This window comes from Poromitra crassiceps (genome assembly GCF_964638095.1).
Source record: "Poromitra crassiceps genome assembly, chromosome: 4".
Lineage (NCBI taxonomy): Eukaryota > Metazoa > Chordata > Actinopteri > Beryciformes > Melamphaidae > Poromitra > Poromitra crassiceps.
Window position 1 is genome coordinate 268,396 of NC_139626.1, and position 15,592 is coordinate 283,987.

Genomic DNA, 15,592 nt, shown 5'->3' on the forward strand with positions numbered 1-15,592 from the left:
CTGAGATATTCAGCCTTTTGTGAAAGGAAGCATTTCAAGCACATCATTGACTCTGAAGCTAATATCTTCTGATGTAATGACACCTCAAAAATAATTTCCTTCAATAAAACAGTGAAAACAAAGGAATTTTGTTTGGCCAAATAATATTTTTTAGCTGCAACCAGCAGCGCTGGCCCCTGCGTGCGCAGACCCTACACCTTCTTGCTGGTCTTGATTTACTGCTGGTGGGCATCAGATATTCTAGCTTGTTTGCCTGTCTCTGCATCGAGCCTGCTGCCTGGGTCTGTGTTTACTGTCAATGGTTGTATGCTGTAGTGCCCTGCGTGCCCCACCCCCCTCCTCCCCCCCTCCTGTCTCTGGGGCTCTGCTGCGAGTGCGTTTGCTCTGCGTTTACTCTGCACTGAAAAGTGCGCTGCACCCCGCTTTTTCACAGCCTGTCGCCGGCTCCCAGCTGAGAATAATCTAACTTTTCAGAAAGACGCTGGTGTCGGCAACTAAATCATATGGAGGGGCTATCGCAGCGGAGACGGAGGGGCTCAATTGTGGCAGCAGATTGACTGCTGTTCACAGGCACAGCTAACGTTATGCTTCATGCATATCGATGCGATTTCCGTTTCCACATGACTTCTTCTCTCTTTTTTCCTCGCCTTTCTCTAATCTGGAGAGCACTGTCGCCACCTAATGGGTCCCTAAAATAGCTTTTACACATTCAACATCCACCATACTTTCACAGGAGATGGATCTGGCTTTGATCCACGTCCCACCGTCAAAAAACGCAATTGACGAACATACTCGTCCTTGGCACTCTACGTTACTAAACGAATTGACGAACATACTCGTCCTTGGCACTCAATGAGTTAAAAAAATATTATTATTAATATGATCAATAATCGATAATTGATCGTTAATTTTCCCCGATTTTCGATTATGGAAATTTTTCTAAATGAACATCCCTAACCTCTACAAGTTAATAACAGACTGAGGTGAAACCACGGGAGTCCAGAGTTGCTACAAATATACATTGTGAGGTGGATTAGTTTTCACACCATGGTTTATGAGGAAATTGCATGCAGGGTTTAATAAACATTGTCAGCGGGGGGAAACCCCTTCTTCAAACAGTCATCCCCATCGCTCAATATGATTACAGGTAAGAGTCCCTATGAGGAGAGACCAGCTGATCTCCCCCTCCCCCCCCCTCGCTCTGTCTTTTTCTCTGTCCCTTTGCCCCCCATATCTCTCTCTCTCTCTCTCTCTCTCTCTCTCTCTCTCTCTCTCTCTCTCTCTCTCTCTCTCTGTGTCTGTCTCTCCATCCCCCATTTTTATGTTTGGTCTCTTCTTCGTTGGTCCCCACCTGCAGTCGTTGCCCCCGCAGACCCAAGCCAGTAATTTGATGTCTGCTAGTAGATATAATGACACGGTGTGCATGCAGCCGAGCATAGGAGCGGCTCTTCCTTTAAACACAGTCTACACAGACTGGAGACCCCGGCTTGCATTCCGCAGCCCAGCTAACAACAGGGTGGCTTTTAATGTACTTTTCCATGCTGTCCTTTCACAACGGAGGCTAGTAAAGGCTCACTGATTTCCAATGGCAGCTGTGTCGGTGGAGTCGTACCTCCGAAGGTTGGGTTCAAGACTTTTTAGAAGCCTATCCTAATGAACATTAATGACATTGACAGCATCCAAGGTGTTTTCACCTCTGTTTTTCTTCTCGTACATTTCTTAGTTGTGCAAGTGCATGTTGTTATCGGCCCACATTTCCTCCAAAATAGCATGGGAATACATTTCAAAGGGTTCTGGGACTTATTCTTACTATAGCTTCGGAAACAAAACGGTGCATGCAAATTTGAGGGAAGCAGTTTCTTTTTCTTTCACACAGGTACACACAGGAAAGCACTGTGTAATTAAGAATAGGAGATGGGCTTCTAAATGTTGTGAACTTGTCTTTTAAATAAGCTTTCACGTGAATTGGGGGCGGGGGGGTTCTAGTCACCAAGTGCTCTGCCCAGCAAAGAATACTCACTCTGGAGACTCAGAAGAAAGCACTTTACACAGTGCTAGGCAGAAGAAAGCACTTTACACAGTGCTAGGCAGAAGAAAGCACTTTACACAGTGCTAGGCAGAAGAAAGCACTTTACACAGTGCTGCTAGGCAGAAGAAAGCACTTTACACAGTGCTAGGCAGAAGAAAGCACTTTACACAGTGCTAGGCAGAAGAAAGCACTTTACACAGTGCTGCTAGGCAGAAGAAAGCACTTTACACAGTGCTGCTAGGCAGAAGAAAGCACTTTACACAGTGCTGCTAGGCAGAAGAAAGCACTTTACACAGTGCTAGGCAGAAGAAAGCACTTTACACAGTGCTAGGCAGAAGAAAGCACTTTACACAGTGCTAGGCAGAAGAAAGCTCTTTACACAGTGCTAGGCAGAGTTAAGTAGAGACATGTTTATTATTCCAGAGGGGCAACTTGTCTTGCAGCTAACTAATAAAAAGCATGCGTTAAACATTTATTTTTATTTTTAAATTGTATGACATACATACATACCTACATGAAGGTAGACCAACATTCATGTATAATGTATTTCTAAGTAACCATAACTCTTTCTGCTCAAAGGGCTGCCAAAATACAAAAAACGGAAACTAGTGATGTTACTTGTTAATTCCAGTAACGTTTGTTGTTTCCCCAGCTGATGGTAACTGGTACCGTGCAGTGGTCCTGGAGGCCGGTGAGAATGAGCTCACTGTCATCTACGCTGACTATGGTAACACTGAGACGGTGCCGTACTCCAGAATCCTGCCCATCCCCCTGGACCTGCTGCAGCTCCCTTTACAGATCACCCGCTGTGCCCTCATGGGTAAGGCAATAAGACTTTTGCTCATTTTTCATATTTGAACCAAATTTTAATCGCAAAAACAAAGCCTAGAACTAGGGATGCGCGATATATCGGCAATCATATCGGTATCGGCCGATGTTAGTCATTTTTTAACGTATCGGTATCGGTCAGATGTTGCAATGTTAATATCGGTTATCATTATCAGCCAAATTCTTCACATTGATATGAAATAATGCAGTAAATCTATGATTTATGGGCTTTTCCAAAGGCTTTGCGAATAAAGAAATGCATAACTTCTTCAAATTCAGTGTTAACATGCGTTTTTCAGTATGTACAAAATGCGATGATCATAAAAATGTGGGTTTTATACAGATCATATCGACATCGGTAAATATCGGTTATCGGCCATAACGGCAATGTTAATATCGGTTATCGGCATCGGCCAAAATTTTCATATCGGCGCATCCCTACCTAGAACATCTGTTTCAGTATTTTTATTTCCAAGAAGATGCTAAAAGAAAACATGCACAGGATTAATGTGAATGAGTACATTTTCACCGCAACATTGTCATTTTGTTTGGTGTTACATTAGCACAAAAGCAGTTGTAAAGCAGCTGTTGCCCTGCAGTTAGGAATCACGTTTTAGATGTGGGATATCTGTTAGTTTTGCATGTGGGAACTGCCTCCTATGGCAGTAGGCACTGATCTTTATCCCATCTGTAATGATCAGTCAAGCCTTAAGTAAAGGAAGTTTTCCTCTCAATTATTTTATTTAAACGTTAAAAAAATTACAATAAATGACAGCCATCTAACGCAATGGTTTCATTAACGAATGGAGATGTTGACCATAGAGCAGGGCAAAATCCAAAGAGGCAATGGCACATTGTTGTAATCATGATTAAAATAGATTTAGGAAAAACACACAATGTGTGGACCAAAACAGCTCAGCAGGCACAATAGAATATCAAAAATTGAAAAAAATACAGCCTGACGAAAACCCAACGGTTGAAACGCGTTGCGGTATTTATCTTGCCCGTATCACCTTCATGAAGATGTACTCTGTTTTGTTAAACTCTTTGTAGTACACAGGTACAATTACTTCCAATTAAATTTTGTCATTTAAATTCCTAACAGCTCCTTTCTTCAATTTTCAAAATAGATTTAGTCAACATGCATACCTGAATTCATACACTCTAGTCTGCATTGAACATCTGTTGCCCTGAAACTGGTGTCTGAAAATAGCATTCAGACTATTCTTGACTGCAGTTATCATTAATTGCAAAGATAAATAATTACAAGTTGAAGGTTTTTACATTAAAATTGTAATATCCAGCTCTTCTGTAATCCAAACTGGACTACAAATTGTCCTTGTAGTTGCTTTATTAAACATGTACCCATGTACCCCCCCCCCCCCCCCCCAGGTAAAGAGCACTTCCCTGCGGTGTGGCCAATGGAGGTACTGCTGCTGTTTCAAAGGTTGCTGTCGGAAGGCGTCCTGGCCTCCGTCCAGACCTTTGACGGCTCCACTAACCTGCTCTCAGTCAACCAGCGCACAGAGGGAGGTGGAGGGCACATCAATGCCATGATCCTGGATGGGCTGCAGGCCCAGGCCGAGAGTCTTCCTAGCCCAGCCCCGACCCTCCAGGCTGACCACACTGACAACAACACATCTAGTGGAGCGTTAACGAGCAGGTGTTATGTTGGATCGGTGAAACGCTGTTCAGAGACAATAATATGGTCTCTGAGTCTGAAGTGTGCGTGAAAGAGATACATGTAAGCTGTGACACTTGTGAAGAATTGCCCCTAGCTACTAGACGTGCTTTGGGCACTATACCATCAGGGGTTTCTTTCAGTGTACACACCCATCTGGTGGATACCTTCTTTTGGCCAATATCTTTTACCTCATCAAACACCCCATTTTTCTCCCAGTTACTAATTTCGTCAAGTTTTGCATTGTTAAATGAAACATCCTCTGTGACTAACACATCATTTTCATGTATAACAGAGCATAGTACATCATTGTCAAGTTTTGCATTTTCAAATGAAACATTTTCATGCACAGCAGACTCAGAGCATAGTACATCATTGTTCAGTGGCACAATCTGAAGATTGTTTACCTGAGTAAGATCAGCTGACCTCTCTGTACCTGCAATATCAGGGGGTTCTGAGTACTGTAGGTTGTACCAGTTCTTGTGTCTGCCTGTTGCCTTTCCTGCTCGTCCCATCACTTTTGCTGTGTGAGGAATACCAGTGTCGTTGTCCACATAGCTAATTTGTTGTCCTGTTTTTAGCATTATAGAGCCTCCTACTCTTATGCCTATTGGCTGTGGCTGATCATCCTGATGATCGCCACCATCAGCGTTAGCTATAGCATTGTTGAGGAGCCCTGCAACATAACCAGCATCATTATCATCCTCTATGTCACTATAAGTTACCTCCATCACTGTCATTTTGCGGTGGGGGCTCTGGGCCCTCAGCACTAGCCCCGCCCCCTTCACTGTGATCACAATTAGCTCTCCTCAGCCTAGAGTGGTGAACCCTGACATATGTCCCACCATGACGTACAAATATCACTACCCCGTCTTGTCCTATCACGACTCCAGGACCTTTCCATTCAACACAGTCTGTTCTCTTGTAAAAGACTTTGTCTCCGGTTTCATACTTCTCATCTGTTGGACGGAGCTGCTTTCTTAGAGCTCTCCTTATTCTCTCTGAGCACTCTGACTCTGTGAATGCTTTCCTTGCTGTGTGTAACGCTGTTATATGTTGTCCTACCCATGCACTCATCGTGGTTCCTTCTAAAGCCGGTGGCTTATCGACTAGTACAGAGGGAAGATTTGGATTCTGTCCAAATACCAGTTGGTATGGGCTGAAGCCGTGCACATTCTGCATTGTATTTTTCGCCATGAGTGCCCAATCCAGGGCCGTTCTCCAGTCGCATCCGTTGTCGAGTTTAACTTTCAACAATATCTCCGTGAGCGTTTGGTTATGGCGCTCCAGCAAGCCATTGCTCCAGCAGAGGTGAAGGCAGCACCTATAAAGAATACCTGAGCCCAGGTAACAGGGCACAGCGACACCCCATGGACAAATAAAAATATGACAGCATAGAAACTAGGGCTGTGGCGATTCACTTAACTCCCGATTCGATACTATCACGATTCTTGGGTGCCAATTCGATTTATATTGCGATTCTTAAGTATTGCGATTCTACGATTGAAGTATACGAAGTTGAATCATACGCTTGTAGATACTGTATATTATATCATGAGTAGGGCTGGGCGATATAGTTAAAAAGTATATCGATATAACATCTTTCATATCAGTCGATATCGATAATTATTGATCATGTGTGCTGGTTAGGTGTGTGTGTGTGTGTGTGTGTGTGTAGTGTGTAGTGTTTATGTCTTGACTTGTGTTATCTTATCCTCAGCAGCCCACAGCCAGACATGGAGAGGTCAGGCACTTCACAGCAGTCTGACCCTGTAGGAGCGCTCCGGGTGAGCTGACAAAACAAGGAGAACTACTGTGCTTTACTTTCAATATTATATTTGAGACTGTCATTGTTCAGTTAATCTTTCAGTGTCATGTTATTAAGCATGTCTGTCTATTGTGCATGCACCTGTATGTACCTGTGTCTAATTATTTTGTGTGTTTCTCTGCTGTGTGTGTGCGTGCTTGCGTCTATGTGGATATGCATGTGTCCTCTGCCAGGCGTGGTGCCTGCCAGTCTACCACACCCAGGAGTCTGGTCCACTACACCGCAAAGTGTTCACCGTGACCTGCAGTCACGGTGAACACTTTGTAGAAACAGGTACAGTGCACAATATTTCTTTTACAATTTCTGTTTTCAGTGATACGCAGATCTTTGTTTAAACATGCTTAGTGGAAATAATACAATTATTATTTTATAACTATAGAAAGCAACAGCAAAAACATCAACAAGTCTCAGGAGCCTCTAATGGACAGAAATATAAAAATCACATTTAACAATGGAACGAGTAAGCTAGCTATCTATGTAGAGCACAGATGGTATATGATGGTGGAATATCATGATGCAGAATAATACTGCTTGCTTTTTCTTATCTGTTTGAGAATGAAATGTTATGATACTGATAGCTTGCATGTAGCAAGCCCCTGTGGTTTGTTCTTGAAATGACAAAAAATGAAAACCAAGTCATGATGTCTCATTTAGATGAGCTCATAGAACAACGAAATCACGTTGAGAGTGACAGAAGAGAGATGGTGGAAAAGTTGTGGGCTAGCGAGGGAACAAGGTATAATAAGACCTACCAAGCCATTAACCCAGATATGTCTGTTCACCTGCTCTATACCAGCAATGCACCATTGATTGACCATCAATGGTCAATCAAGAAGATGCTAAAGATGCTGAGAATAACGTTCACCCGGTTCAGGTTATCTGCTCACAGATTAGGCATAGAAACAGGGAGATGGAGCCGTACACCACCTGAACAACATATGTGCTGCTGTAGGACTGGCGTGCAGAATGAGGAACACATACTTGTGTGTCCTCTCACACAGCAGATTGGGACAAGTTATGGGCACGACTCTACCCAGCTGAGCTCAATATTTAGTAACACTGATAGAGGAAAGTTGAACATGTTACAGGCTTGCCTAGCAGTGTTCGAGCACCAGCAAGTTCTGGCTGACTGATGTCGGTGTCTGTATTGTAATGTTTATGTTGTAATATATTGTATTTGTGATTTAATTGTTGTATTGATGATGGAGTATTTCTATCTTGTAATTTATTGATTATTTTTATTTTTATTCTTTGGACCCCAATATTTTAATATTGTGTCAATAAAGTAACTAACTAACTAACTAGCACCATCCTCAAGCGTTGTGCAGTTGTAAATGTGAGGGGGGTTAAAACGGAGTAGAGGCCAGGGCCTCCGGGTAGTTTAGCGGCACGCTCGCGCCCCCGTGTTACCTCCGGCTTGGTCAGGCGTCCATACAGGCACAATTGGCTCGGTTTGCGGGTGGGAAGCCGGATTAGGGGTATGTGTCCTGGTCGCTGAACTAGTGCCTCCTCTGGTCGGTCGGGGCGCCTGTTCGGGGCGGAAGGGAACTGGTGGGAATAGCCTGATCCTCCCACGTGCTACGTCCTGCCGGTGAAACTCCCTGCTGTGTCGAAGGAAGCATGGTGCAAGTCTACGGCTCTCCCCAGATCGGCAGAGGGGGTGGGGCAGCGACCGGGGCAGCAGGGGGAAATTGCCCAAGTACAATTAGGGAGAAAATGGGGGGGAAATCTGAAGAAAAAAAACACCAAACAAACAAAACTCTGAGTACAGGCCTGAAAGTGAGTTTTTGAAAGTCACAAATCTCAGTGCCTGGTAAAGCAATTGTTGAATCACTGTTACTGGTGTATAATGTTAATTTTGTGATATAGGACAATAGATTTGTACTTAATGTACCTTTTGGTATTCTTATTTGATATTTTAGCCTTACCTAATGAATCAATTTGTATCTGTGGACTCCACTCCTAATTTCCTGTTCCTCTTTAGGAAGTGGATCATCCAAAGCGGGCGCGAAGAGGGCCGCAGCAGCGAAGATGCTGTCGCGTCTGACCATGGTGAGAAACACAATCTCTCTGTGCACTCAGACACCAGCTGACAAAGCTCTTGTGATGATCCTGAAGTATCTGGATCATCATTAGAGCACCATCACTTGCTAGAGGAGAGGAATGCACAATTCTAACATTTGAGTTCTAAAGCTTGTGGCATACTCTTCGCGCCCAGCCAAGCGCATAGGGCGCGCGGCGATTATGACGTCATCGCACGGGGCGTGTCGGGGGGGCGAGGCCTGAGCGCAGCGCGGCGCGTCCATGGAGATTTTTCTATCAGCGCGTCGGGTTTTGCTGCCTGTGCCTGTGAGATCTCCGTGGTATGCTATCAGCGGATATCTGCTGTGATTGAGTCCTCACTGTCGTAAAGTCGCCTTTGAAGCATGGCGTTCGATTATAACGAACTAGTTGTGTGGCTTAGCCTTCCCAAATGTTGAGGGTCGTTTTTATGCCTCCGCCGGCGATAGCCAGGCCGGAGGCATTATGGATCCGGGTTGTCCGTACGTACGTACGTACGTCCTTCCGTCCGTCCGTACGATGTTTGTTATCTGAGGAACGCCTGGACGGAATTTCATCAAATTTGCCTCAAACATCGACTTAGACTCAAGGATGATCTGATTAGATTTTGGTGGTCAAAGGTCAAGGTCACTGTGACCTCTCGAACGCCATTTTCAAGCTTGTTAACGCGATATCTGAGGAACGCCTGGACGGAATTTCATCAAATTTGCCTCAAACATCGACTTAGACTCAAGGATGATCTGATTAGATTTTGGTGGTCAAAGGTCAAGGTCACTGTGACCTCTCGAACGCCATTTTCAAGCTTGTTAACGCGATATCTGAGGAACGCCTGGACGGAATTTCATCAAATTTGCCTCAAACATCGACTTAGACTCAAGGATGATCTGATTAGATTTTGGTGGTCAAAGGTCAAGGTCACTGTGACCTCTCGAATGATCTCGGGGGAGCCTCACTAGCCTCAACCTCAAAATCCAAGATGGCAGGTCCACGCTTCAACATTAGTGAACATTGTAGTAATGCCGCATTCCATTTAAACTGTGAGCGTGGGATTCCACAGTTGAGGGACATCACACCCGAGTTGTCGGCGTTCCATTCAAACAATCAGGAAAGCAGCCAGGGTTAGCTCTAGCCAGGGTTAGCTCTAGCCAGGGTTAGCTCTAGCCAGGCTAGCTCTAGCCAGGGTTAGCTCTAGCCAGGCTAGCCATTGTTAGCAATAACAGTTGATAACAATGCATTTTGTGGTATTTTGTGCATACAGCAGCAACATGTCCACACAGGTAGAAGTTAGATAGTACTGTGTCTGTGTGTACAGCTGATTTAATGAGACACAAACAAGACAGAAGTGCTAATAAACAGTATTTACTATCAGGCGCGGACTGCATAATCGGGCACGTCGGGCAAATGCCCGGTGGCCTGGCCTGGCCTGAAAAAATATATATATATATATATATTTTTTTTTGGTGCCCGCAGTCAGGCCACTCACTGAACAGCAGGCCAGGCGCCGCCTACTGGTTTACTAGTGGTTTTATTACTTTATTCAGGGTTAAAGTGGGTGCATCTCATTGTAAAATTGGACTGGGCCCAAATTGGGCTTCAAACGGCCCAAATCTGGCTTCAAACGGCCCAAATTGGGCTTTAAACGGCCCAAATCTGGCTTCAAACGGCCCAAATTGGGCTTCAAACGGCCCAAATCTGACTTCAAACAACCCAAATTGGGCTTCAAACGGCCCAAATTGGGCTTCAAACGGCCCAAATTGGGCTTCAAACTGCCCAATTTTTTCGCCGCCGCCCTTCGGACGCCGGCACGCGCGTCGGCCCATATCGGCCTGGCCTGCTTGGTATCTAATGCCCGGCCTGAATTATGATCCCAGTCCGCCCCTGTTTACTATGATTATAACTAGGCTGTGTAGTGGATATTTGCATTGACACATGCAGGGAAAACAGTGAAGCAAGTGTACACCATGTCTAAGTAACGTCACAGCGATGACAAGTGTTGGTCCTAGACCTAGAACGTCCTTATCTCAGGAAACAGAAGGTCTCCACAGAACAACAGGGGGGCCTCTGTGACTTCCTGAGTATGGGAAGTGATGGAACTTTACATGCGAAGCTCAGTATAAAATGTCTTGTGTGTGACGTGTTTTCACAATAAACTAGATCTATCTTCACTGTAGCCAGTGTTGTCTTGTGTGTCGAAGTTTTCAGCTTCTACTGTACATGTTGAAGCGCGCAGCAGCCATCTTGAATTTTTGAGGCTGAGGCTGGCGAGGCTCCCCCGAGTTCGGCGGAGAAAATCCGAGGACAGCTCCCAGTTTAAATGGAACGCAGCATAAATGTTTATTAGCACTTCTGTCTCATTTGTGTCTCATTAAATCATTGTACACACAATACTGTCTAACTCATATCTGGAGACATGTTGCAGAATGGGTCAGGTCCCATTGGTGGACAGATCTCTCTCACCCAGTGCAAGTGCAATGGCAAAATCTAGCACTCAAAATCTCCCTTTTTTTCATTTTTATTACCACTGGGTCAGTACATCAAAGGACGTGTTTCAGCGACCGTTGCATATCTGTTCCATCTGTTGGTGCTGTGACCTTTGACCTCCTGATTGGTTGCCGGTAATCAGTGGTGGGTGCCTGAGGTAGGGTCAAGAAGACAGAGGTCCCAGTGAGGCCAGCACCATGGGCAGATCTTTGTCTGAACAGAGATGGAAAGTTTTTCAATCATGTCTAGATAGTTGTCTGCACACTGCCTGTGGACGTCAGATGAGAGGGGGGGTGACACCACTTTATCCAGCGTGAGACCCTGCCCCTCTAAGGGTCTCTGCACGCCCCTGAGCAAAAGCAATAGTAATGTAACGAGTAACATAGCTAATTACTTTTGATACCAAGTACAGTAATAAGTGAAGTAATTGTATTACTTTTTAAAGGAGTAATCTCTCTCTCTCTCTGTGTGTGTGTCTCTCTCTCATTCTGCATCTCTTTCTCTCCTGTGTTTGAAAAATGTCTTCAAATGTGCTTATCATGACAGAAATTATCTAGATTGACAACGTATTCACGAACGATAGAGTGAGTCAAATAATTAACAGATACTAGACAAACAATTGCACTGATTCTGCACATCAACAATTGCATAAAAGCAATTCAGTACATAGAGTTGAAGTCAATGTATAACAATACAGGGACACTGGGAGGGATGGGGGAGCACTTCTGACAAGACAACATTTGCCTGAGGTATAGGTCAAGACAGAGGTCCCAGTGAGGCCAGCACCATGGGCAGATCTTGTCTGAACAGAGATGGAAAGTTTTTCAATCTGTCTGCACACTGCCTGTGGACGTCAGATGAGAGGGGACGTGACACCACTTTATCCTGCTGTGGGACACAGCGAGTAAAGACCTGACCGCCCTGGAACTCTGCTGTCTGTCAGTTGATCCACCACCTCTGCTGATCTTGGGAGAGTTGTAGAGTAGCACACGCTTCCTCCGACACATGCGCAGTTGCCAGCCGCTTCTTTTCACCTGACAGTGAGGCGCATGGGAAGATCACGCTATTCCCCCCAGTTCCCCTCCCCCCGAACAGGCTAGCCCCGACCGACTAGAGGAGGCGCCAAGTGCTGCGACCAGGACTCACACCCCAATGGCTTTCCACCCGCAGACACGGCCAATTGTGTCTGTCGGGAACGTCTGAGCCGGAAGTAAGAATTGAACCGGGATCTCTGCGGTGGTGGGTGGGTAGGTGTCGGTGATGCGTCAGAGATTTTCGTGTTCTTTATTTGAATTAAAAGTTAACATTGTTACCAACACGAGGGTCGCATGTTGCCCCCAGCTTGGTCGGGCGTCCATAAAGGCACGATTGGCTGTGTCTGTGGGTTCGAAGCCGGATTATGGGTATTTGTCCTGGTCCTGGTTGGTCAGAGCACATGTTCAAAGCAGAAGGGAACTGGTGGGAATAGCGTGATCCTGAAAAGTCAAATGGAACTGGCAGCACTCACAGGTGAAGTTTCACAAAAAGCTTTAAATCCACATAGAGCAGTAAACAAAACAGACGCGTTTCAGCCTGTGGCCTTCCTCGGTGTAGACTTGAAGCTGTGAGTTCTGCCACTTCCATTTGACTTTTCATGTTTTGTTGGGCCGGCACTCAAAGTATTTAACACTGAGTTGAGCACACAATTTCTTGGACTTAATAGCGTGATCCTCCCACGTGCTACGTCCTGCCAGTGAAGCTCCCTGCTGTCAGGTGACAAGAAGCGGCTGGCAACCAGTGTTGGGGGGGTAACTCATTACAAAAGTAACATATTACATGTAATATATTACTTTTAGCAGTAACTCAGTAATATAACTTATTACTTATAGGATTTCAGTAATATTATACCAGTTACTTTGTCAGGTAACTCAAGTTACAAATTGAGTTACATTTGATAAAATCAAAGCACATATTTAAAAAAAGATAGTTATTTTCTAATCAAACTGTGTGTGTAGCGAAGCTTGTGGGCTTGCTGGGGGCGAAGCTTTTGGGCTTGCCTCGTGAAGTGTGCTGGATCGTAGATGAGGGCTCACGGGCTGTGATCGGTCAGAATCACAGATTAGTCGTGGCAAGGGTTGACATTATGAAGGAGAATAGGGAAGGAAGGGTACAGCGTCACAGAACGCTTTGTTTATATACCCCGTTGGTGATGTCACAACGTCCAAGGAGCTATGACATCATCGGTGACCCCGTAAAGTCCCGTCTGCCATCACAGTCAGCCTAGACGTCTGACATCGCCGATGACCTCACAGGTGAACTCTGACGTCATCATTGATGATGTCACGGCGGTGTCATTGTCATTACGTCGTTGGCGCGCCGGCTCCTGGGCATCGACTGCCCCAAGAACAGGCCTGACGGTGGGCCATTATGGACCCTTTTCTACAGTGTGTTTTTATGCAAACAACCACTATAGATGACAATAACAAAGGAAAATAATAACATTTAGAATTTTGGATTGTTTACACTGATTTCAAGGCGGTTGAAATTATTTTTCGGGATGGTTCCGGGGCGGTAATGTCATTCTGCTGCTGCTGTTGTTTTGGTGAAAGTAATACAAAAGTAGTGTAATAAGTAACGAGTTACTCTACACAGAAAGTAATATTGTAAAGTAACTTATTACTTTCAAATGAAAGTAACTAGTAATATGTAGTATATTACATTTTGAAAGTAACTTGCCCAACACTGCTGGCAACTGCGCATGTGTCGGAGGAAACATGTTGCTAGTCTACGGCTCTCAGATCAGCAGAGGGTGGAGCAGTGACCAGGGCAGCAGGGGGAAATTGGCCCAAGTACAAAGAATAATAATTTTGGAAAGTTAACATTGCCTGTAAGGTAGGGGTGTCACGGTACACAAAAGTCACGGTTCGGTACGTACCTCGGTTTTGGGGTCACGGTTCGGTACGAATACGGCACGGTACGAAAACGGGGAAAAAAAGCAACAAATCCCAAATTCTGTTTTTTTCCCTTTGAATATGTCTGAATTCTGCTTTTTACGCTATTTTCATCAGAAATAGTGTCTAATATGTGGGAATGAATAAATGTCCACTATTTAATAAGATCTAGGCAATCCACACAAAAAGGTTTTACTCTAGAGCAGTGATTTTCAAAGTGTGGGGTGCGCCTCCCTCTCAGATGTCTGTATTCCAGCTGTTTGACAGGGCAAAGGCATTTCCCCCCACTTTAAATCTTTATTGTACACAAGTTTGTAAACAGAGCGCATGTGAGTAGCCTAATACTCCCACCAACCCCTCCCCCTGTTGTATTTGTTTTATGTAGCATTTGCGTTTGATGTAAGCACTAATTTGGAATCCTATCTAAAAGCGGCCACTAGGCGGCAGTGTTTCTTTAGTCAACGTCAAAATACCTACATGTTCAGAAGAAGAATAAAACGGCAGAAGAAGAAAAACTTCTAAACCCTGTTGAAAGATACCCCCACTGTCTGACAGACAACGGGGTGGGTTTCACTTTTCCAGTAAGTACGGGAAAGAAGGGTTTGAGACTTTGTGCGCATTTCACAAAGTTTTCTGAGCTCCCATAGTAAAAGCCCAGCTGGCTGCTGCAGTGGAGCTCGTTGTACTGGTCAGCTCTCAGTGCCAATGTGCTGACCTGTGTGATTGTGACCAGGGTGGAGCTGGAAAAGAGCCTGAAAGCCAAGTTAAAGGTCCCATTCCGTGCAAAAGCTGTTTTTACTTGTAAATGCATATATACTGCTGTCATCCCTCCCTGTAGTGGTCACAACCTCAGAACTGCCAGAGTTAGATTTGTCCCTATCCAGCTTCCCCCTGCAGTCTCCTTCAAGCCACGCCCCCTAATGCTCTGTTCCCCCAGCAGTGGCGTGCCTGACCAAGTTGGTGCCCTAGGCAAGATTTTTGCTGGTGCCCCCGCCTCCCCCCTCCCCCAAAGAAAATATAATAAAAATTATATCGCAGCTAATTCCACCACTGCAGTGCAGGCTCAGAATGGCCCTTCCCCAGTGGCGCTGGAAGTACTTTTAGGTAGGGGGTGCTGTAAGGAAGGGACTCTCGGTGCTGCCCGCAAGGGCAGCGCCGAAGAAAATTTGACGTTTTTTGGACTTTCATCCATATTTAGAAGAATATTTAATTTTGAATTAACATTAGGATTATACTGTTATGATGTCATTATTCAGTATCTTCTCCTTTTCTCACTCACTTTCATGTAAGCACCTGCTCTCCCTTTAGTCGTTTTACACTACAACAGACAGCAACACAGGCATAAACACTGAACTTATTATTATTATGGAAAACCAGATTATGATGAAAATAAAACACTTTTGAAGAGAGAGCGTATGAAATAAGATTAGAGCTGGGAAGCACAAACTATTTTTTAATGCATCTTGTTGGTGGTGGTATAAACACGACAGCCAAATCCAACAATTTCGAAAATCCCATTTCTTGCCACCAGGGGGTGCTGCAGCACCCTCAGCACCCACCTTCCAGCTCCCTTCCCCCACTCTGGGAAAAAGCTCCGAGCAGGTAGAAGGGACGCGGCCGCGCAGGGGGTGGGGTGGTATGGATTAGGGACCATGGTGAAAGTGCTGCAGCCCAGGCAGCCAGAAAGCCAGAATTAGAAAAATGATTTCACTATTATTTAAAGACTTAAGACGTTGTTGTGCTTATTTTTTGTC

At 44.9% G+C, this 15,592-nt stretch overlaps 1 protein-coding gene across 1 annotated transcript in view; it reads left to right on the forward strand.

The window, feature by feature from the left end:
- The window catches only part of LOC310774953 (tudor domain-containing protein 1-like), a gene marked incomplete at both ends in the record, with an annotated part of 63,285 nt that overhangs the window by 27,153 nt on the left and 20,540 nt on the right, over nucleotides 1-15,592 (forward strand). Inside the window, 5 exons of the mRNA XM_083635043.1 lie at nucleotides 2,682-2,849; nucleotides 4,250-4,520; nucleotides 6,259-6,325; nucleotides 6,540-6,639; nucleotides 8,351-8,418. Coding sequence (XP_083491169.1) covers nucleotides 2,682-2,849; nucleotides 4,250-4,520; nucleotides 6,259-6,325; nucleotides 6,540-6,639; nucleotides 8,351-8,418 — 674 coding nt within the window. The remainder of the gene's footprint in view (nucleotides 1-2,681; nucleotides 2,850-4,249; nucleotides 4,521-6,258; nucleotides 6,326-6,539; nucleotides 6,640-8,350; nucleotides 8,419-15,592) is intronic.